Raw genomic sequence first — 24,702 nt, forward strand, 5'->3', positions numbered from 1 at the left:
CTCTATTGCATAAAGACGTCCTGTTACTCTGAAGGATGCAAAATCCAAAGCACAGTCTTATGCAAAACATGCTTATTAAGTTTTTGTTTATCTCTGTTGGTTGCTAAATAATAGAAAGGCAGTCTTTGATATTACCAACAGAAGCGAAGGTATGAACAACAAAATACAAAGTAACTAGTTTGTGCTTTGATCCCTTTGCAGTTTGACAAATACCCTACAAAAGTTGATCCCTTCTACCGTCACAGTGTGAGTTTTATTACTGTGTTTAAAAACTGACTAAATCGCTTTTCCATAGTGGGCTGGGATTGCCACTCAATAACTAGCAGAATGTTCAGTCTATTCTTAATCATCACTCCAGGAATTATCATTATCGTTCTTGGTCACTTCAGCTTTGGCTTGTAAAGGCTTGCATTTGTGGTGCTTGTTTCTGATAAAGATGCAGTATCATCTTTTTTAATCAAAAGATCTTTTGCTTATAAACCATTTAAAGACCAACTTGATGTGAAGATGAGGCATTAGAGCTGAATGTGCCACATAAAGCAGGATACACTTGTAATTTCATCATCGTTTTTCAGTTGTGTCATAAGCCATTAGACTAAATTTCTTTCTAAGAAATTTGTAATGAAATGACAAACCATCATACATACCCTTTAGGGTTAGATAATCCAGTAGTTTTACTAATATATTATATTTCCTTGTATAAAAACGGAATCCTTGCTTTTGTGTGCTTCAGATTTCAAAAGTCATAACTGTTCCAGTGGGCTTGTTACATTTTGAAAGCTCTATTTCATGACAGCAATGAGAATCTAGCACTGTGGTTAAGAGCTACAAAATAAAAACATTGTAATTTAATAACTAGTGTGTTATAAATCAAAAATATATTGTGAATCAATAGATTTCACTTAAGTTTCAAGCTTTTTGTTTTTACAGTTTTTGTATCATTGATTCATTTCCTGCTGAAACGTAGGTTGCTTTTCCCCATTGTCAGGAGCTTCATCATATTGGTAAAAGACAAGTACTTGATTGGCTATGGAGAGAATTTCTGACTCTCATAATGATACTTTGATTAGAGAATGAGTTACTGCATCAGTATTATTCAGAACTCTGCAAAGCACTTGTCTTTTTGTGTTGGTTTTGTTTAGAAGTGGAACTGGGCAAGAAAAAATGGAATGATAGTTTGATTATTTTTTTTTTTCTTCTTTTAGTCACTCTGGAACCTATTTAGGCCCAGATGCTGAAAAAATTTTACTCTCATGCCTAACTTTAAGCATGTGAATACTCCTATTGACCTTCAATAAGACTCATCTGTGTAATTTTAATTCCATATATAGGTGTTTTGCAGGATCAGGGCCTTTGTATGAAATGTTAGGGCTCAATCCTGCAAACACGCATGCATGGGAGCTGTTTTCCTCACAGGAGTGAAATCACTCACGTGCTTAAATGATTTGTTTAAAGCAGGATTCCACCCTTAGTCACTGGGTTTCACATCAGTTTCTAAGATATGTTATCATCATTGTGGCATGTTGATTCAAGCGAGAATGCGGAACCGGAGAAATAGATAAACGTGCATTAGGCAAATAAAGCACAGAAGTCAGTGGTGAATACAGGAAGTCCTTGAGTGAGTTATCATCTATATAAGCTTTTTCAAATTGACTTTGGCAAGTTAGCTTATGAAGACTGTAGTTACTAGAAATCCTACCAAACTAGATCATGACATTTTCCTTCTAAATGTAACGGAGGGCATTGTGGTGTTATCTGCTAGCCTGTGGGGCAAGATCCTTAGCTGTTGTAAATTAGTGGGTCTCTGTTGAAGTCAGTGGAGCTGCACTAATTCACAGCCGCTGGAGATCTGGCCCATCTTGTTCAATGACGTGTCAATAATAGAATGTGACAGTAAAAAGGTGTAAGATATTATTCTTTATTATTTATATTCTCACAGAGCCTAGGAGCCCCAATCTTTGACCAGGATCCCATTGTTTTAGGTGCTGTACAAACAGAGAACACAAAAGATGGTCCCTGCCCCAAAGAGCTTACAGTCTGAGGCTATATCTACACTCCAGACTTTACAGCGGTACCACTCCAGACTTTACAGCGGTACCACTCCAGCTGCGCCCCTGTAAGGTCTCACATGTAGCCATGAAACCACCTCCAACAGGCGACAGTAGCTGTGTCAGCAGGAGAGCATCTCCCACCAACGTAGCGCTGTCCACCTCGGCACTTTGTCAGTGAACGTATGTCGGTCAAGGGGGTGTTTTTTCACACCTCGACCAACAAAAGTTTTACTGACAATAGTGCTAGTGCAGACATAGCTTAATCATGACCCTTTCTGATTGATGCTTTGTAAAGTCTATTAGATTTTGTTGCCTTAGGGGTAGTCAGGTGTTTTGTCACATATTGCCACTGGATTCATATCCTTATTTAAACTAAGGCCTAGTCTACAGTAGAAAAGGTGCTTGCTGATGTATACCAGCAAACCTTACTAGTATAGGTGAGGCTTATACGGGCAAAAGAGATCTAGCATATGCGTGTTCCCCAGGCAAAATAAGCTGTACCACAAACGCACTTTTATGCTTATATAACTGCATCTACACTAGGGCTTTTGGCAGCCAGGAAATGTACTTTACAAGCAGAAGTGTCTAGTGTAGACCTGCCCTGAGAATTAGACTTATCTTGAGAAAATCTGGCAATTGTCTTAAAGCCGAAAGAAGAATCAGTCACCATATAACCTAACACTGCAGGAGAACAAATGTAAGGCCCATTTTGGAGTTGAATCCAATCTATCGTAGATCTGAAAATACACGGGGAAGAAAGATACATGTGGTCTAGAGCAGAGGCTCAAATCATTTGTTTCTCCTTTCTTGACCTCTTTGATCACAGTATCTCTCTCTGTTTCAGGTCCTTAAAGCAGTACTGTAAGAAATTATCCTTATGAATGGGTCAAGATCAGAGAAACAGCCGCTAGCCTTTGCATTATCATTGAGGTGCATTTCAGGGGAGCTGAAGTCCAATTTCACAAGTGGCCGCTGACTTTTCTAATGAGGAAAGCTGAAGAGGAAAAGGGTGTGCAAATAGAGGATATTCAGGGGCAAAAGGAAACACTAAAGATGAAAAATAACTTGTAAAAGTTGACCTAGTTTGACTGATGCAGAGATAGTTGAGAAATATCATCTGTGTTTTATAATAATTCTGACCTTGAGGAAAGATTGCATATATTTAATTGTAAAACTATAAGGAAACCATTCCTTATTATTAGTCATATTCAATAATATATTAAATATGTCTCTCTCCACCTTTTAGAGTTAACGTATTATATGGAGAATTAAATGCAGTAGACACTAGCGTATTTCAAACGTATTTTAGGCATTAAAAGTTACTGTAAAGGAGGATGCTTGCCTAATAATGACTTCTCAAATGCCTTCAGTTCAATATTAGCTAATCCGGAAATGTTTTCTGCATCTTCGAAAAGAGCAGGTTCCAATAAAACAGAATTAAAAGCAACAATGGGAATGTGCTATGAAAGGAGACTTCATTCTATATTGTTTAGATAAGAAACCTTTGGGTACAGATACAATATTGAAATCATTTATCAGCTCTCAGTCACTATAATATAATTAACTAAGCTTGTGAGAGAGGATAATGGAGGGAACAGGGACTCAGGAAAAAAGTCTCCCTTTATGTACATATGTATATTAAATGAAATAAGTTGATCAAAACTTAGGAGATGTTTGGTTTACACGGGAATGTGGTTTAATCAGCGTGTGCCCATTCTGCATGTCCAATCTTTTACTTTGCCCAATCCCACTTCTATTCAATTAGCCATTAACTCATGAAACACAGCATTTATTTTGATCTTAAAAGTAGCACGTACAGAAGATTTATCTTAGAACAGCTCTGTTAGGAGGTAGATTTTTAACAGTCACACATGACACATGTGCCCACTAGCCTGGGTTTAAAGCACCACCAAAGCTGCGTCAGAATTTTTTGCATGTAGATAGGAAAGTGATTAGAAACAACACCCAGGTAAGATCCCAGGCTAACTCTTCAGTGAAGACATACTCTTAGGTCACACTGTCGACCCCTGACTCCCACAGTAGGACGCTGCCCAGAAGGTCCCATTGACATCAGTGGAACTGATCATGTGAGGAACTGCTCCTCAGTATGAGTAATGGATTCCCAGTCGGATCACAAAGGCAGAATGAAATTTGAACAGTATGGTTGATGTGGTTTGTTTTCCAGTTTGCGCATGTGCACTGCACAGAAAAACTTGTGTGATTGAGCTCGTTTAAAATACGAAGGTACCTTGAGGCCAGCGGGGTATATTTCAGGCATGTATTCCCTAGCAATTTGTGTGCCTCTGTGCTTCAGGGCTCTATCATTATAGAAATTGATACTCTAAATTTAGACTTTTTTGCTGCCACAACTGTTTGTTTAAATGATGGGTTTTGGCAAATCAGATTATCTCTATTCTGATATTAGATGTGACAGGATATCCTCTAAAACAGGCTAATGAAGTAAGAATTGTGTATATTTTCTGATTTTCTATATATACTATTAAAATCTAAAGTACTAATTGAGTTTTAATGGAGTAAAATCTAAGAATTCATGAGCATTTTTTTTCAATTAAATGGTAATTTTCTATGAGTCTTAATTGGCTTAGCCTTCTTCCCTCCTTTTTGATATAGTTTAAAATCTGTGACTTCTATCCAATTTAAAAATTAACCATTGCAAAAGATCCTTTTATATTATGATGTCCTAATCCAGGGAATAGCTTGCAAGCTGTTTTGATTTGTAAACTACTTTTAAGTTCTAAAGTAAACATTCATGACATTTGTGAACATTTCATTGACTACTTTAACTAACATTGTTGCAGCGATATCACGTCTTCAGTGCTTTTCAATTTTCTCCACATCTCATTTCCTTAATATTATACAGGAATGCTTGATTTCTTTCTTTCTCTCGCGCTTTCTTTCTGGAATTACGAGATTTGTATTTAGAAAATGTCCCCTTATGTTCTTTTATCTTTTGATTACAGCTGTTTCACTCCTATCCTCCAGCTGTATCAGGTATTCCTCCCATGATTCCTCCCACTGGTCCTTTTGGCTCACTGCAAGGAGCATTTCAACCTAAGGTAAAAATAAGAATGACCTGTGTATTCGTTTATATTTGGTTTAGGTTTTTGGTTTGGATCAGATTCAAATATCAGTTGCACTAATGTAATTCAGGAGTAATCCCACTGATGACTGCTGGGTAACTCTAGTTTTACATTGGTGTAACTGAGATGAGAAATAATTTAGTGGAGTTCAGGTCTATACTGTGGTAGCTGAATTCAGAATCTAGCCAACTAATTTTCAGATATGACTGATTTGAAAATTGATGCAAGTTCATTTAATAAACAAGGTTTTTTTAAATTCATTTCTTGAACTTACTGTTACCTGATAGTTTCACCGTCATCAAAAACCATGAACCAGTTTCTCCTCTTATTTATATCTATTATGAACCAATGTAATTCTTTTGGCTTTAATGAAGTCATCCTTAAGTAAGAAGAGAATCAGGCTCTATAGCCTTGTGGTCTTTGCTGGATCAGAGTGTAAATCTCTTCAGAGAAGATTCTCTTTTTCTTAAATAGGCCGATCCAGCTTATTGATTGAATATGTAGATTGCAGGTTATTAGTGGAGTTCTTCATTTGTATGGTAATCAGGCTGTTAATAACTCTGCTGCTTACTTGTTAGTTGTACTGCAGCTCATTTCTATTCTTTTTGTTTTTTTAATGTGGGAAGTTACAGAGCCTAGGGTGGTTCTTTTTCCAAAGTGATGCATTTTGTTACATTGGCTGAATATTTAAATCTAAACCGTAAGAAAGGCTTTATGTTTGTTTAAAGAGGCGTTGCCATTTTCATATAGCTGTGTGTTAGTCAATCATTTTTAATGGTGTTTAAATCATTGTAACAACTAAAAAAACCCGATAAATTGTGTATTGATAATGAAGTTAGAATCCTTAGTCTGTTTCAGTGTATTGATGTCACTGACAGCCATCAGTGGATTATTTCCAGGTGATAAAATTGATGAGCAATACAGTACAAGCTTGATGCTCCAAATGCCACTGTGGACGTTGTATAAGTCTGGCTAATGAAGTTGTGGACTATGGACTGAACTTTCAATGTAACTATTGCTCTGATTCTGTTTACCCAGTTTTGAATAACCAGAAGATCTCAGACAATGAAGTTTGGAAAACTGAGGCTGTATTATACATTTTACTAAACCATGATGCGTTCCTTCCCTTCCTTTTTAAAATGCCATCTTTATTCTTTAAGGAATATTAATTCTAAACAGGGAATGTTTACCCACTCATTTTGTCACAACTAATGACATTTTCTTGTAACATTTGTAGACTTCCAATCCTATTGATGTCGCAGCCAGACCAGGAACTGTCCCACATACCCTCCTGCAGAAAGACCCCAGGGTATGTTGGAAATGTTACGCCGTTTTAGATGAGAATGTCACTAAAACTAATAATCCAGATAATTTAGGAATACGAGAGCCTCTTTCATAGAATGATCAAAATGTAGGGAAGGAAGGGACATTAGAGGTCATCCAGGCCGTCCCCAGTGTTGAGGTAGGACCCTTCTGGTACCTGGAAGAGCATCTTAAGTTAGATCTGGACTTAAAGCAGCTAGTAGAGTACAGGCACTGCACACCCACCTAGGAGGGGTATAAGTAGCAGTGTTGATGGTGACGCGTGGCTTAGGCAAGTAGAATAGAGTGCACTCCACGTTTGAACCCTATGGTATATACCATACATTGATTTTTACATAACCAAGCAGTTCCTTCCACCTCAGCACTGCTGTTTTTAGCAGCATAGTGTCCACAGCCTTCCTGCTGCTGTAGCCTTTCCCTGCTGTAGTGAAAGGCTCTCTTAGCGGGGAGAGGCTGTGGCAGCAGGGAGGCAGCTGGGAAAGGATCGAGCTCCCTGCTGCCAGAGCCTTTCCCTGCTTCTTCTACCTGCTGGAGCCTTTCATTGCCTTGTGCAGCTGCACGCTGCAGTGATAGGCATGGATGCAGCTTGCCTTTCACAGGCTATACATGTGAAGTGCCTATACTCTGCACACTACCATAAGTGTAGACAAGGCATTAATTGTGCAGGATTAAGTATTTCTAAAGTCAATGGGAATTTTGCCCTTAATATCAATGGATGAATGATCAGGCTCATAACAACTTAAAGGAATGACCTTTAATCATTAGCGCAAAGCATGTGCCATGCAATGGAAAAGCCCTTTCGTGTAACATCCTCACAACCTCAGGAGTAAAAGGATAAACTCCAAATCTATTGTAAGGTTTATAAACATCCACAAGTGTTTTGCTGATAGGCTGTAATTGTTCTCGATGCTGGATTATGACATGTATTCCCATATTTACTGTAGTATTGATTATGCTGATGAAATATTGATGCTCTTGGTTGATCGTTTGGCGCTCTTGGATTTTTAAGTCCAAATTGTACATTTTATTTATTTATTTTAGTTGGACTGTTCAGCTGTCAGCATTTTTCCATTTTACAGGCAAATGAATCCTGGTGATGAATGTCCATAGGCAGGCTAGGAATTTATATTCATCTATTAATTGTTGTTTACAATGAGTGACATCATCCTGTCAGTTTTTAAACAGAACTCCCTATTTGAAAGCAATGAAAAAATCCACGCTGCTATAGACAGCCCAGCTTTTATGTATTTTATGGCTATTTGCAGGTGTTGAATTATGAGTTTATGCTGGGTCCCAACTCAGCTGGTGCTGCACTTTGGCTTTGTACCAAAAGAAATTGTGCATTTTTGTTTCTGTGTATTCATCTAGCTGAAAAGATAATGAGAGTATCTTCCATTAAGTCATTTAGCTGTATACTTCCTTTCAACTTGTAGCGTAGTTTTGATTGTTCCAAGATAATATATTATGCTATCACTGCTTCCCGCAAAGCATCCTCTTATATCTGTGAACCTCCCTTCCCTTTTATCACTGCATTTCAAGAGGGGCATCCAAACGTATCAGAAATAACTAATGAATTGATATTATATTTTCATTGCTAATTATTGAAGCTAGTCAAAATATAAATAGCTGAAGCATGAACAAAGGAGGATGACAGAAAATATCTGGCCAAAACCAACCAACCAACCAACCAAACAAACAAACAAAATGCTTTTTGTGTAAACATTCTTTATCCACATTTGTTCCAGTGTGAAAGTCCCTCTTTTAAGTCAAAGCTGATCCGTTGCAGAGAAACCATCGACAACCAGTCAATGCCAGTCTGTATTGTCTATTCAAATTTTATAAGTAGAGCACCAGGTGCCATTTTAAAAAATCAGGTCACTGAATGGACACAGTTGCTGGTTTGTGGTGGCGCTTTCAAAGTACCATTCCAGCCAGTTCCAACCCAATCCTTCCCAGCAGGTCTGCAGAAAGGTGGCCAAGACCCCTTCCCAATCTCCTTCCGAGTTAGCCACTTTAGAAATGTATGAACAGAAATTTGCCCAAAGGCCATAGCCATGTTTTTCTCCAGATTAGCAAAATTTCCATTTTTATAGTGTTAAATCAACAAATTAATAATAGTGCCAGAGGGCAGAACGCTCTTTATGAGACTTGTTTAGTTGCTTGTCAACGCTTATGTACAACAGTCACGGGGGAGGGGGAAGGAGGTTGGCTCTAATACCGAGGAAAAGGACTAATTATTCTCCAAAAGGACTTCATTTGAAAGTAAAATGATAACATTTTAATTTCATCTCTTAACGAAGCAATACCAATTTGTTAATTAGAGCAATTGTTTGAGTGACAGGCATGTAACCAAGTTGTCATTTTTTCTTCACAGTTGACAGATCCATTCAGGCCCATGTTGAGGGTAAGACACCTTCTTCTGATACACTCCTCCCAGTGGGTTAAAATGCAGAATAATTATGAAGGAGTGCCCTGTTATATCTGGAACATTTGTGGCATGTTTGTTAAATAGTGTGGTAGGTCCGTCTATACTTGTATCTTGTGGTCACTCAAGTGAAATATGCATGGTTTTGAAGTTTATAGTTTGTGCTTCTTACACAACCCACTAACACAATGAATTCTGGAGGTTAAATATGATCTTTTTTTTCTGGTTCACAAGGTTTACTGAGCCAAATGCTGCAGTACTAGCCAGGCAAAACTCTGTTTTTGTTTTGCCTGGGAAAAGACTCCTGGATTTAGCCTTTAATTGTCTATTTTGCAATATCAGTGGTGGTCAGTGCTGTACCAAACTTGAACTGAGACAAGGGTCCTACCCCAAGAAGCTTACAGTTACATTTAGACAGACAATCCAGTTCAGACTTGGAAAGCCGGGAATTAAAAGGTCATCTCAAAGCAGTACTGATGCCTTTTTAATTTTTCTAAGTTTCTTTGGAAGTCTAACCTTTTGAAAATATGGAGAAAAGAGCTTAGTATATTCACTAGCAGAACCAGGCTCAATGGATGTGCAGAAGTTGGGGGTTTTTATTTTGTTTTGTTTTTTAGTAATTGCTTGTTCTAGAAAAACTCTAAAAAAAGAACAACACCTAGAAACAGAAAATAGAGCTGTTTGCCATGTTATGCTGCCTGCGAAGTCCAGGCTTGTAAGAATACTACCAGGTCGTACAGCCTTTAAGCCATGGGTGGCTTGAAGAATTCCCCTCATTCTTGTGACCATCTTTATATCTGAACAGATGTTAGATGTGGAGCATATACGCTTAATTAACAGTGTTTGGAAAGGAATATCCTAGATGTGTCCTTTTAAGAAATGACTTCCTGAACTCTTAGCAAACAGACAAATAGCACTTGCAGGTGTTTTACAGCATGTGTTTCAGTAATAATATGAAATCCAGGTAAGAGGACAGATTCAGAGGGTGAGGTTAAGCAGGGTTTCACCCACACAACAAGGGTGAGTTGTTTGGCCTACCAACTTCTTCAACATATCCTGCAGCTATAAGTAAATTATGGAAGGACTTGAAGGGAAAGTTGACCAAGTTATAGTGGGGAGTCAGGCTAATTTTAAGCACTGGGCTGATTTAAAAAAAAAAAAAGATTTTTTTTTACCTCTTTGTTGATGAAGCTAGTGTTTTAGAATGGTTACACTTGATGTACAGTTGTGAAGTGTGCTACTTATGCAAAATAACTGATGTGGATTAGCATATACCGCATCATTGATTTCAGTTAAGGTAAGCCACGTTCTCAGCCATCTGAGCATCACTAGCTGACATCAGAAGAGCTGATAAAACCAAGGATGGATTTTTGGTTTTTTGAGAAGGTGATGACCCATAGAGTTTCTGGAAGAACAGATAAAGCCCTAATCCAGGGGCAGAATCTCTTCCCCACTTTGCTCCCATGGTGGTGCAAAGGAAGCAGAGACAACCTGCAATGCTTTTTTTTGTCCTGGTGTGAGGGACTCCTCAGTGGGCCTCACGCTGGCAAAGCCAACTCCTGTGCCTCCTTCCTAATGCAGGGGACAGGAGTTGGGAGAGAATGGCTGGCTATAGGAGAGAGTCACCTAATCAGGGTCTGTACCGTGACAGAGAATTAGGGAGCCAAAACCATCTCCCTCACGTCCCTTCCTCTCTGGATGCAGCAGAGGAGTAGCCCTCAGTGTTTCTCCTGATTTGTGACCAATTTTTAGGAAGTCCTTGTTACAAGCATAAGACCGTTTAATGAAGCTTGTAAACTATAACCACAAAAAAGTGTCATGTGTCTCTGATGGTTCTTGCTTTCATGTCACTTCTTTGTTTCTCCAGAAACCTGGAAAGTGGTGTGCTATGCACGTTCATATCGCCTGGCAGATATACCATCACCAACAAAAAGTCAAGGTCAGTCCTTTTGGCAGTCATACCTTTGTGAGGAGCTGCTCAGTGTAAATCTGTGGTGGAAGGAGTTCACCACTCATCATGAGCTCTGCTCCGCCATCATTGAAATGACACTGTGGAGCACCGAAACATTTTAGTCTCCTAGTTCTGTTTCACATTGATGGCTTAATTGACCTGTAAGATCTTAGACGCAATCACTCAGGAAAAGCCTGTGTCATTAGTGGCCAGGGACATTAGAACGTAAACTTTCAGCGCCAACTGGTGACTGGGAAGAGCTAAGTGGGGGACGTATATGAACTGCGAGATTTGTTCTATTTATAGACCAGGAAGTGAAAATACAGCAGTTGAGATTTTTAAAAGCAGTCTAGGGGCATCAAGATACATATCTTCTATTCAGGGGCGGCTCCACGCCCCAGCACGTGCTTGGGGCGGCATGCCACAGGGGGCGCTCTGCCGGTCGTCGGGATGGCGGCAGGCAGGGTGCTTTCGGTAGCATACCTGCAGAGTGTCTGCTGGTCCCTTGGCTCCGGTGGACCTCCCGCAGGCATGCCTGCGGAGGGTCTGCTGGTCCCACGGCTCCACCGAAGCCGCGGGACCAGCAGACCCTCCGCAGGCACGCCTGCAGGAGGTCCACCGGAGCCGCGGGACCGGCGACTGGCAGAGCGCCCCCCACGGCATGCCGCCATGCTTGGGGCGGTGAAATGTCTAGAGCTGCCCCTGCTTCTATTGATTTTAATGGTGTTCCTGGGTATAAGAAGCCACAAGGATCTTCCCTCTGCTCCCTTCCACGTGCTGTCTAATATATCTGCCCCAGCTTTAATTATTGTGTGATGGTGGCACTGAAAGAGCACAACCAGGTTGGGGCCCCATTATGCTAAGTGTTATACAAACATAAAATAACTAATTAATAGTCAGAGTTAATTGTAATTCATATTATAATGGTATTTTGATTGTCCAGTGGCTTTGTGAGTGTGTGAATTTTTTTTAAAGGATATTTCCATTATATTTTTCACTAAAATCACCAAATAATTCCTGAACCTTTGAGCTAATTAATAGGTAGTAAGCCATAGGGATTCTCTGCTGTGAATACTTTCAATTTCAGATGAGTCAGTAGGCTGTGCTGATTGTGTGTTAGAAACTTGTACATGTTGCAAAATGAACATGGTTTTCATATCACTTTAGAAATCCGGAGTACATGAGTCAGTTGTAACTAGTCAGATCTATACAATATATGGAGATTTTGAACAGTTACTAAAGCTGAGAGCTAGTAGAGTTTAAAAACAACCCTTTTGAAACAAGGTTGACAGGTTAATTTGCTGCAGTAGATGGATCTCTCCTCTTTGCTTCCTTATGTTTCCCTTGCCAGTGATCTTCATTCATCTTCTCATTACCAAAAAGCGAGATTATTGGCCTAGAGAGTTATGTCTTTTTAAAAAAAAAAATTGAAAGGATTTTTTCTAGAAATGAAATTATCGTTACCATTATCTACATCCTTCGAATCCTTTGTGATTTGATGCTCAGTGAAAGATCATGTTGGCAAACTTGTAAATAATACCAGGTGCTGTTTTTGTATTGGTGCAGATTTTATCAAATGCTTCAGTTACACTCCCATGTTTAAATACGCAGAGTAGAACTATGGAGGCTTATGCTTGTCTGTGTGAGGCTGATTCTGTTAACTTTTCCAGACAAACCCAGAAAATACATTTCATTATTCCAGTTCAGTTACAAAGTAATTTTTGAAACTTGCTGCTGGCAGTCGCCCTCCTCCTTACCCACAAACCTTCATTGGTTTGTCTTTTTTATCACTTCCATAAGGCACAGTTTGCTTCCTGCACCCCAAGAAGTTAATGGAACTGAGCTTTGCAACTTAGCATATTAACGTCAAACACAGCTCGTGTGCTGATACAGTTTTCTATGAGTGAACTAGACTGGGTCTAGCCCCATTGTGGCTGTCAGGCTGGGGCAGGACACGAGGATCCTTGCCCCCATGTGCAGCCTTCCATAAGGGTTAGGTGCAGTTGCAGTCTCAGTGGCTGGAGGAGCACAGAGACTCTAGAGCCTCAGGTCTGGGAAAGAGGCAGCTCTCCTCCACACTAGCTAATGAGAGGGGAGCAAACTGCATCATTCTAAAGTCTTATGCAGCCTGTGCATTCTTCCTGAATACCAGGGAGCTCCTGAGATATAGTCAGGCTGATTAAGAGCCTTGCTAAAGCTCCCACGGCAGTTTACATTGCCTCTTACACAGGCCAGTGTGTACATGCCATAATCTGGCCTATTATTATTATTATTATAGACTATTTATATGTATTCCCATAGCACCTATAGTCATGGACCAGGATTCCCATTGTGCTAGGTGCTTCATGAATACAGAAACAAAAAGACAGTCCTCTTATGGCCTGGATTCAGGAAAGCACACGCTTAAGTCCATCCCTGTTCAGGGATGCACTTACAGCTTGGCCTGACACTCGCTGAAATCAATAGGAGTCTTTCCAGTGATTTCAGTGGGCATTGGATCAGGCCCTTACGCATTTAGTTCTCTTGAAACATGTTTAAGGGTGTTCCCGAACAGGGATGTTTTCCTGAATCAAGGCTCTTCTTCAGTGCTCTTGTAAGGTAAGCCAGCACATCCAGTAAGTGGTGCTTAGTTCTTAATACATCTGTGGTCATCCTTTATCATTCCAATTTGGGAGTGTTTTGTTTTTTTCATTGTTATAGTCCCAGTGTTCATACTGCTAAGCTGTGCCTCCACTGCCGTTACATGTCCTGCCACAGCTACTTAGACGCTCAGTAGCTCTTGTCAAGCTAGTGCAAGCGTGTGTACACAAGTATGGGAATTGCACCCCTAGCCCACAGTATAGATGTAGCCGCAATCTCTAACTTGCCCAATTCTGCCTGTTTGCATTCAGAGGTCAAAAGACTGATGTTTATGGGGGTGGGGTGCGGGTTCAACATTGAATTTGATACTTCTGGCTTTTGTAGGTTTAAGTTACAAACTTAACATTACTAGTATACGATTCCTGTAATTATGAAAACATATGTTGACAAGATACACTTGTAAGCTGGTGGTAGTTCCACCCTGCTCTTAGCACAGCACACAGCTGTACAACCACATGCAGAATATGGTCCAAACTAACCCTTCCCCTGAGTTTTGCTTTTATTATTAGGTTAGGCCTAGTTTATTCACCTAAGCAGTTACGCAAGTGCTGCTTAAGTCTCATTGCCTTGAGTGGGATTCAAACACACGCTTAAGTACTTCACAGAAGTGGGGTCTTTGAAGGTGCGTCTGCTCAGCAAAAGTACCCTGTGGCAGCAGGTCTCAGAGCCTGGGTCAACTGATTTGGTCTTGTGCTACTAGACTAAAAATAGCAGTGACACATTCAGGCTGGAGCCCAGGTTTTGAGACCCTCTCCTCTTGCTGGGTTACAGAGCCTAGGCTCCAGCCCAGGCCTGAACACCTACATGGCTATTTTTAGCCCTTGAGCACGAGCCCCTCAAGCCTTAAGTCAGCTGACCTGAGCTCTGACACATGCTGCCATGAGCTCTGAGACATGCTGCCATGGGGATGTTTTTTCCTGTGTAGACTTACCCTAAGAAAACATCAACCTGAGCCTGAGATTGATTCTTGCACTCTGCCCTTTGATTGTTCTGCCTGTTGTGATTATCTCGAAGAATCCCAAGAATCTCTTTGCATCTTTGTTCAGGATCCCAGTATCTGACACCCTGTTACACCATTCCCTAGCAAGGCATCTTTCCATTTTCAGTGAGACTACTTTGCTCTGACCATATGATTCTGAAGGTGACTTTTAGTGCTCCTTCTTAGGAAGGTCTCTTTTTGAATCCCATTTTCCATTTCAGAAGCAGATGCAGTCTGATCCGCACAAGCTGGACTTTGGCCTGAAACCTGAGTTTCTGAGCAGGCCACCAGGTCCCAGCCTCTTCGGAGCCATCCACCACCCCCATGACTTGGCCCGCCCCTCAACTCTCTTCTCTGCAGCTGGTGAGTTCTCAAGAAGCTCGGATGTTTCTTTTTATGGAATATTAATTGGATGGCCAATCCTGTTGGTGCTAACTGGAAATGTCCAATCAGCTTTGCTCTTATGAGCTCAATGCCAAATACTTTAATGACCATGAATCTTGTAGTTATTTTCCACACTTAAAGTCAGGATCCTGATGAGGTGCCAGATGTACTCTGAATGGAGGAAAACTTCCACACAGATGTAGCTTACATGCCATGAAGATAGTGCAGTAGAAATATGACAGATCAGGGTCTCTCAGTGTTTTCCATACTGCAACTTTCTGCACCCCCCTTCAATCTAGCAGAGACCTCTTATTTAGCAATATGGGAAGGACAGGATGTCTGCGACCCCAGGTATCTGTTTGTGACCTCTACTTGTGGGTCACAACCCCCAGGCGGAGGACACCTGAAAAAGAGAGTGATTCAGGCCGTGTACAGCAATTAAGATAACCTCTGCCATGCACATGTGCTGTTGTTTCACAACAGACAACAGTGAATGTAGCCAAGAGCTCTGTGATTCATTTACTGATTCAGGAAATTGTTTCCTTTGGCTTTTCTTGGTAGGTGCTGCGCATCCGGCTGGCACCCCTTTTGGCCCTCCACCCCATCATAGCAACTTTCTCAACCCAGCTGCTCACTTGGGTAAGTGCAAGAACTAGCTACAGATTCTCAGTAAAGAATTGACTGTGAACAGAACTGGGAAATAATGTATAAGTATCATTTGTGTCCTCACCAAATTCCAGTGCGTGCAGTTACAGATCATGTTCCTAAATACCCACTGAAATGACAACTGTGTTTCACTCCCTATTCTAAATTGTTCCTAGTGGTCGTAGAGTATTGTTTAACAGCTGCCACGCTTTACCCCTCTCAAAATTTATTTATTTAGTTAGTTAGTTAGTTATTTAATTAATTAATTTCCTTTTGATTAAGAATAAAAACTGCCCAGACAAAGACTCTGCGTGCTCTGCCATTTAGTCAAAATTTACAAAACTAACTAAAAATATCAATCAGTTCACTCTTTTCTACCATGCAGCAGCCCTAGGTACAAATAATAGCAACCCAGAAACAACACTTGGAAATCATTTTGAAAATTAGCCACGTGGAATTTTGAGTGAAGTCAGACAGTACTGATTCAGCTTCACTGTAGTGACCACAGTAGATTTAAACTCTCTTGCTAAAATAATGGTAAAAAGTGTAATTGCCTGCATTGGTGAAAGCAGCAACCATGGTTTTAAAAAAGGAATAATTCAAGTAATTAATTGAAAAGCCACGTTCTGTGTCGACATAACAATGCTGCAATAATACTGCATGCCACCCTCTGTGAATCAGAGTTTGAGACTTAAAATTAGTCTTTTGTTTCTGGACAGGCAGGGTTTGGGAGGGTCACAGAGTTGTCACACTGAACTCATGGAAAAGCTTTGTCATTCTGCACCAGGAATCGTTTAACTTATCCATTAGAAAAGAGTAGGTCTGGTTTTCCTCTCAGTTGCACCAGTGTAAAACAGAAGTAACTTCACTGATGTCACTAGACTTCTCCCATTGTAAAGTGAAAAGAGAGCCAAACCCACAAAGCTTACCTGTGTCCTACACACATTAGATACTTAAAAAGAAAATAGAAAGACTGATTGCAACACTTTCCAAAGGCTCTAAACTACTTTTTCATATTTAACACTAACAATAAAACTTGAAGCACAAGAAAATGCCCAGGTCAATCTCATGATTTAATAGCATAGTAAATGTGGACATTCTGTCAGTTTGGCTCTCCTAGCTGTGCCCTGAATGTGGTTTAGGAGACGTGGCCAGCGCATGGCCTAACAGTGTTCTGTAGGATCAATGGTGTCAGCAATGCCTTGTTAGCTAGGAGCATTTCACGAGTGAGTACATGGAATAGATATGGGATGGGAGTGGAATAAAAAGGGAGTCTTTTTCAGCTTTAACACATTGGCAACCACTCGTGTGTTCTTTGAAGTCTTGCTTTTGTTTTGAAGCAGAGATTTTCTAATAAAATGATCCCTTTGTGCTGGCATTGAAAAATGATTTTTTTTCCTTCTGAACACTGCCATGTTTTGGATCATGTTCAGCTAATGATAAATGTGGACTTCGCTTTATTCAAATGTAATACAGTTGGATATTTCACACATGCTTCATCACAGTTACCAACATGTCAATGTTTTTCGCTTGTTCCCATTTGATTTCAGAGCCTTTTAACAGACCAGCTACGTTCACCGGTCTCGCTGCAGTGGGTGGGAATGCCTTCGGGGGACTTGGGAACCCAACAGTTAGTGAGTAACCTCTTTCTCTAGAAATTTGCCTTTTGATTATTTTTGTTTATTGCGTAATTCAGGATTTTGAGTGAAGGTGACTATCTGATCTGTCAACACCAGTTACGTAGATCACACAGTTACAAGGGACCTGATTTTCAAAAACAGACATTATTTTTTAAAGGATGCAATTTTCTGCTTTATGTATTTCATAGTTTGAATTAAACATACCACCAGCTGGTAACATTACCTCATGTACTTTAAAAGACAAAACTAACCTAGAACCCATGAATTTAATTAACTTGAGAAATTCCTAAGAGTTGTAATGGTCAAAAAAAGTTAATATGTGCTGCTTTATCTAGCCTTAGTTGGGAATATTTTTTCCTTTCTGACTACTTATCCAGAAACTGAAGTTGAAAATGCTTACGGGTCCTGTGCTTCTTTGCACTGAGTCACCTAAATCTTTCAAAGTTTTGGCCAATCACAAAAGATCAGTCCCTAAAAATCACATTTTTCTTGTCATGCTTCCCCCTCCCCACTTCAGATCTGACATTGTTTTCATCATTCCCATCTTGAAAAGCCAGAGCTAGAAGGCAATGAATTTATATATCTAGAAAGCTGAGGATCTCAGCTTTCAAACAGTCATAGCATATAATGTCTAATTATGATATAGCTACTCATGTTGAAATTTAAGTAGAGAAAGTCATGTTGAAATTTAAGTAGAGAAAATGAAATAAGCAGGACGGTAACCAGAAAGACATGTTTTTAAGAGCTGCTCACTAATGACCAGCCAAGGCTAGAAATGAATGCTTTGTATACTTCTGAAAAGCGAGAATGCCAGTTTTCCAAATTCAGTAGTATATGGTATGCATTTCGAATCTGAAGGTTTTGCAACATATAGGATGTTAAAAATATATTTTGCACTGGTTCTGGACTGAATACAGGAAGTCCCATATCTTGAATTGGTATCATTTTCATTCCCTGATGCCTTCAGTATGTTTGGAATAAGAAACATGTCAATTTTGCATGATACTTTCTCCCTTTATGCACAGAATTTCCATTTTGCAGTTAAACAGCTGTCAGTTGCCTATCTAGTGTTAGGAATGAGAGCCTCTAATGAATCTCTGTTAATCTCCTTTCCTTTTCCAGCCTCCAATAATATGTATTCATTTTAACTCTGAGTGCTGTAAAAGTGTTTTTGGTAAGTACCTTCACTAAAGCATACCCTTTTCTGAAACCTTTTTGTTTTCCACTTCACCATTTCAGCACCCAGCTCAATGTTCGGCCACAAGGATGGCCCCAGTATGCAGAGCTTTAGCAATCCTCATGAACCCTGGAACCGACTGCACCGAACTCCTCCTTCGTTCCCGACCCCTCCGCCCTGGCTGAAGCCAGGAGAGCTGGAGCGCAGTTCATCTGCTGCAGCTCATGACAGAGATAGAGATGTAGATAAACGAGACTCATCTGTTAGTAAAGATGACAAAGAAAGGTACGAAAGAATGCTTCCAAGAATTGTGTAGTTCAAAGCGTGGGGCTCTGTTCAGCTTTTAACCCTTCCCAGCCTGGCCCCTGGTTACAACATAGCTTCCACAGACTAAACTGAGCACTTAATCCCTGCAGAACTAACACAGTTAATGTGGACGGTATTAGGCTAGTAATGCAGAAGACACAATTCTTCAGGTTTGTAACCTGTCCTTTAAATCGGCTTCGGTACCCAATGACTGGAAATTAGCTAATGTAACGCCAATATTTAAAAAGGGCTCTAGAGGTGATCCCGGCAATTACAGACCGGTAAGTCTAACATCGGTACCGGGCAAATTAGTCGAAACAATAATTAAGAATAAAATTATCAGACACATAGAAAAACATAAACTGTTGAGCAATAGTCAACATGGTTTCTGTAAAGGGAAATCGTGTCTTACTAATCTATTAGAGTTCTTTGAAGGGGTCAACAAACATATGGACAAGTGGGATCCAGTGGACATTGTGTACTTGGATTTCCAGAAAGCCTTTGACAAGGTCCCTCACCAAAGGCTCTTACGTGAATTAAGCTGTCATGGGATAAAAGGGAAGGTCCTTTCATGGATTGAGAACTGGCTAAAAGACAGGGAACAAAGGGTAGGAATTAATGGTAAATTCTCAGAATGGAGAGGGGTAACTACTGGTGTTCGCCAAGGGTCAGTCCTTGGACCAATCCTATTCAATTTATTCATAAATGATCTGGAGAAAGGGGTAAACAGTGAGGTGGCAAAGTTTGCAGATGATACTAAACGACTCAAGATAGTTAAGACCAAAGCAGATTGTGAAGAACTTCAAAAAGATCTCACAAAACTAAGTGATTGGGCAACCAAATGGCAAATGAAATTTAATGTGGATAAATGTAAAGTAATGCACATTGGAAAAAAAAACAACCCCTATACATACAATATAATGGGGGCTAATTTAGCTACAACGAGTCAGGAAAAAGATCTTGGAGTCATCATGGATAGTTCTCTGAAGATGTCCACACAGTGTGCAGAGGCGGTCAAAAAAGCAAACAAGATGTTAGGAATCATTAAAAAGGGGATAGAGAATAAGACTGAGAATATATTATTGCCCTTATATAAATCCATGGTACGCCCACATCTCGAATACTGTGTACAGATGTGGTCTCCTCACCTCAAAAAAGATATTCTAGCACTAGAAAAGGTTCAGAAAAGGGCAACTAAAATGATTAGGGGGTTGGAGAGGGTCCCATACGAGGAAAGATTAAAGAGGCTAGGCCTCTTCAGCTTGGAAAAGAGGAGACTAAGGGGGGATATGATAGAGATATATAAAATCATGAGTGATGTAGAGAAAGTGGATAAGGAAAAGTTATTTACTTATTCCCATAATACAAGAACTAGGGGTCACCAAATGAAATTAATAGGTAGCAGGTTTAAAACAAACAAAAGGAAGTTCTTTTTCACACAGCGCACAGTCAACTTGTGGAACTCCTTACCTGAGAAGGTTGTGAAGGCTGGGACTATAACAATGTTTAAAAGGGAACTGGATAAATTCATGGTGGCTAAGTCCATAAATGGCTATTAGCCAGGAAGGGTAAAGAATGGTGTCCCTAGCGTCTGTTCATCAGAGGATGGAGATGGATGGCAGGAGAGAAATCACTTGATCATTGCCTGTTAGCTTCACTCCCTCTGGGGCACCTGGCATTGGCCATTGTCGGTAGACAGATACTGGGCTAGATGGACCTTTGGTCTGACCCTGTATGGCCGTTCTTATGTTCAGGTGCTACCCAGAAGGCCTAGACAGTCAGATTGCCTTCTTATTTGCACCTGGGTTAATCAAAAGTAACTTGACTGAAGTCAGGAGAGTTCTGCCAGTGTAAAGCGAGGATAGATTCAGAATCACAGAGTTTACCTGTCCTTCAGGGCAGATTTACAAAGGTATTTAGGGGCCTAAATATATAGACAGGTGTTGAGTGCTAATGTGATTTAGAATTTTTGAATCACACTAGGCACCTATCTGCATCTTTCAGCACGTATATACCTTTGTAAATCTGGGCTTACATGCATTAGCAACATTTTTCAAAGGTATTAATCTTTCATTTGTAATATTTAAAATAAACAGTTGTAACACTGGAAAATGCTCAGGTATGTTGTGGTTCAAATGACATAGTATGTCTTAATTTTCATACAGTACATTACATTTCCTTGAGTTCTTTAAAAAAAAAAAAAAAAAAAAAGCAAACACATTTGCATTGGTTTTGTACATTTCAGAGCATTGTTTTAATTCAGTGCCTTACATGAACTCAGACACGAGTGTAAACCTGTCCAAGCTGGAAAGGGTTAATGAAAATTAAAACCTGGTCAGTTTTTTTTTTCTTTCCAGACATGTTCCTATTATAGTTACATCAATAACAATTCATATTAACATTTAAGAACCAAATTATAAGATTTTGTTGGCCAGTGTCATATCCTGCTTGAAAAACATTCAGAACTGATTTCAGCTTTTTCAACAAGTGTAGCTTAACAGCTTTCCTGCTAAGATGGCACATTAGTTATTTTACTAGCTAATTTCCTTTCTTTCTTTCTTGAATATTCAAGAGAGGTATTTTTTTGGCTACTCTACTGAGTATGCTCATGAGTAACCTTCTTTTTTAAAGGATGTTTCATGAACACATTGATATTCTAAAAATACATTTAAAGACCTTTTTAAGTAAGTCAAGCTACAGATCTTTTCAACTATATTTTTCCATTTGGAATATTTTCAGTGTGATAGCATAGCCTCGTTTTGTTCAGCTCTAGTTTTAATGCTTCAAAGGGAATTGGGGAGTCAATCATGCAGACACTTTGGCATGTGAATAACTTTACTTACTGTGGATGTGGGTAGATTTTAGAATTACGTGAGTATTTCATTTGATATTTTGTTGTTTTTATTACTAAGTGTGTCTCTGTTGAAGACAATCCCTTTCAGAAATATATTCCTTGCCAGCTGCTTTTGCATCATGCTGAACTCCATGTCATAGTTTCAAGCATATTTCTTTTTAACTATCAGCCTAATTTCAGAGTCTGAAAAAATTAAGCTTCATTCATACATCATACTTCTGTGCAGATACAGTTATCAGCTTTTAATTTATCCTCGCAACATCCCCCCGGGGTATGGAAGTATTAGCCTTGTTTTATAGTTGAGAACTGGAGGTCCAGAGAAATAAACTGATTTCCACAAACCTCACAAGTAGTCTGTGGCAGAGCTGGGACATATCTCCTGAGTTCCACTACAGTGCCTTTATCACAAGACCATTCTTACTTCTATACAGGGCTTTGATATGGGCAGATAATTACCAAACAACATACAGCAATTACGTTAGCCTGATTAGGCAATAGTGCCTGATTCTGATCTCACTTACACCGATGTAAATTACAAGTAACTCCATTGAAGTTGACAGAGTTGCATTCATATGAAACCAGCATAGGTAAATCACAGTCAGGCCCAAAAATTGCTCAGATTTTACATTGGTATGTTCTGATATAGAACACACTTTATCCTTTAGTATCAGTGTCACTTTTCTTTTTAATTAATCCACCACTGCATTACAGCATTTAGAAGGAAAATAATAGCTAGTGAGCACAAGATGAGAACTCTTGTGCTCCGCAACAATAGGGAATCTAAAAGAAACCAGAGAGCAATTTGCATTCTCGCAGATGACATTCAGGTGGATGTAATTCCAGAGCAGAAAATATTACAAGTCCTATTGACTCTTTTAGCAACATCAATGCAGTAAAATAATCATAGCGAGATGGTACCTGGCAATATACACTTTGGCAACTGATATTACATGTTTTATTTAGTAAGAACAGTACTTTGCATGTTCATTTGAGGATCCCAAAGCAAATGTTACCAGGTCAATATACCTGAAACTAAGACACAGAAACTAGGGTAAGTTAACACAGCAAGCCGGTGACAGACCTGAAAGTAGATCGGAGGTTAAATGACTCCCAGTCTCCAGTTCTACCCATATTTTACTGAGCTGAGTTATTATTTAACAGCACAATGTTAATGCATCTTGAGATAATTTCATCAGTTATGTGCTTAATTGAATAGGACAGAATTGGCAGAGAAAAGTGGTTATTTCATTTGTACAAAAGTACTGTAATGGACAGATTTATTCATTTTGGTTACAGAAAGCATTTATTTCAAGCACAATTGAAAACATATAAATTACAAAGAAAACTGATTTAGCACCAACTGAAGAACTCAATAGGTTCTCCTTAAAATAAAAATACCAAGAAATCCCTAAATCGCTCCCCGAAGCAAAAGCTGATATTAATAGGTAGTCATTGCAGCGTGCCATGGAAGTCCATGCACTTACACTCTGTTGGAGAAACAAAGAAATCATGACCCTAAGTTGAGGGGCGTTCAATAAAATGCCCCACCTCCAGATGTTCAAATCCAGCTTGTATGGCTCAACAAATCTCAGTTGTTGGTACAGAACATGAGGGGAGAGACTGTTTCTAAAGTATCCGGGTTTCCAAACATTTAGGGTACAGTAAATGAGTACAGGCATCAAATGCACGCTGTTAGAAAAACATTGCTTAGCAGTTCCATTTTGCTGTAACTGAAGTTTCTGAGCAGTCTTCTGATGTGTGTCTATGAAGTTAAAGTTGCAGTAATCTAGTCTGGAGGTAGCAAAGGAATGGATGCCTATGGCGAGATCCATACCCAAGATGTTATGTGTAGATGAAAGGATGTCATCCCCTTGGCTATTGCTGCTAAGTGACCTTCTGAAAGCCAGCTACATTCTGTACAAAGGAGCCCTGGATAAGGTGCCTTATTAACAAAAGGCAAGCCAAACTGCTCAACTGACAGGGCAGATAACCACTTAAATATCTCCTCCAAGGCCACACTTCCTGTCTTTTCTGGATTGAGCTTCAACCACCTAGTCTCCCTAAGTCCCAGTCATGGCTAGACACTGTGAGAAAGCAGAGAGACAGCCTCACCCAGATCTGATAACAGAGACTTAGAGATGGATGATGATGCTGCTCAGGCTACCTCGTTGTCCTTCCTAATAGCCTCACCTACACATTTAACAGAACATAATTCTGCAGTGCCCTACAGGAGAGAATTCCCATGGTCAATTGCCCAACACGACTCTTTTTACAGAGTAAATAATGAAGCTACTCTGTGTATGACTGCCAGAAACTGCATCAGTGTCAACTATACCTTGTTGTTGTTGGTTACAAAGAACAGCTGATACCGTAGACCTAAAGGGATCAGCATAGACATCTGTCACCAGGAGGAGATCGTTGCCTAATGCTATTTCTGTGCCATACATAGATCTAAAATAAAATGGCTCCAGGAAATATGGAGACTTTTTGGCAATGCCAGAGGTGCGTGTCCACAACCCTCTTTCTATGGTCTTCCCCAAAAAGGCAGGCTAGAAGCAGGGCTCTTATTAGCAAGTTTATCAGGGTCCATGGAGGTGGCTTCCTGAGCAGGGACAGCTGTTCATAAAGGGTGAAATTCACCCCTGTGCAGGTAGTCAGCTCAAGATCTATGCACCATTGATCTCCCACTTAAGCTCTAGTTTGAGAGTTTCAGTGTTATGCCCTTCTGACCTCTTGGACTGGTATCAGTTTCACCCATAGAAAGATGTTGGCATTTAGGGAGATGCTGAAAGCCTCTATCAAGTAGTACTGTGGAGGGTATATTTTGTTATGTTTTCAAACTCTTCAATGCAAATTGTAAAGCAAGAAGGATGCAGAGTATATACATAAAGAAATTAGATACGTAGTGTGTAGAGATTTTAAACAATAAATCAATTCAAAACAAATGCTGCCTCTTGATTTTTTCCCCTCACTTCTATTAAAATACATTTAAGAGGAATCAGGTAAAAATCCTATAACTCCAGCAATTTAAATTTAATTTCTTCACTTCTTTTTGCGGATGGAGTTTGGATGTTTTTATTCGTCACTCACCTTCTTACAAGCTGTTGAGGCTGCTGTCTAAAACATATACAGCTATAGAGGGCCAGTATTGCTGTTGGTATATCATTGACACGAGTTCTGAGGATTTGGTCAGATTGTTTGCAAAGCCACTTTGGGCCTTCTTTCT

At 39.8% G+C, this 24,702-nt stretch overlaps 1 protein-coding gene across 8 annotated transcripts in view; it reads left to right on the plus strand.

The window, feature by feature from the left end:
* AUTS2 (activator of transcription and developmental regulator AUTS2) overlaps nt 1-24,702 on the plus strand; it is a 939,222-nt gene that overhangs the window by 910,867 nt on the left and 3,653 nt on the right. For 6 of the 8 annotated variants that reach the window (XM_050929475.1, XM_050929478.1, XM_050929477.1 and 3 more), the window contains 9 exons: nt 202-246; nt 5,033-5,128; nt 6,390-6,461; nt 8,850-8,879; nt 10,768-10,839; nt 14,692-14,833; nt 15,416-15,493; nt 17,050-17,133; nt 18,379-18,601. In XM_050929475.1, the coding sequence (XP_050785432.1) occupies nt 202-246; nt 5,033-5,128; nt 6,390-6,461; nt 8,850-8,879; nt 10,768-10,839; nt 14,692-14,833; nt 15,416-15,493; nt 17,050-17,133; nt 18,379-18,601 (842 nt within the window). The remainder of the gene's footprint in view (nt 1-201; nt 247-5,032; nt 5,129-6,389; nt 6,462-8,849; nt 8,880-10,767; nt 10,840-14,691; nt 14,834-15,415; nt 15,494-17,049; nt 17,134-18,378; nt 18,602-24,702) is intronic. The other 2 variants (XM_050929479.1, XM_050929480.1) reach the window with 1 other exon arrangement.

Source organism: Gopherus flavomarginatus, chromosome 19 (genome assembly GCF_025201925.1).
Source record: "Gopherus flavomarginatus isolate rGopFla2 chromosome 19, rGopFla2.mat.asm, whole genome shotgun sequence".
Classification (NCBI taxonomy): Eukaryota; Metazoa; Chordata; order Testudines; family Testudinidae; genus Gopherus; species Gopherus flavomarginatus.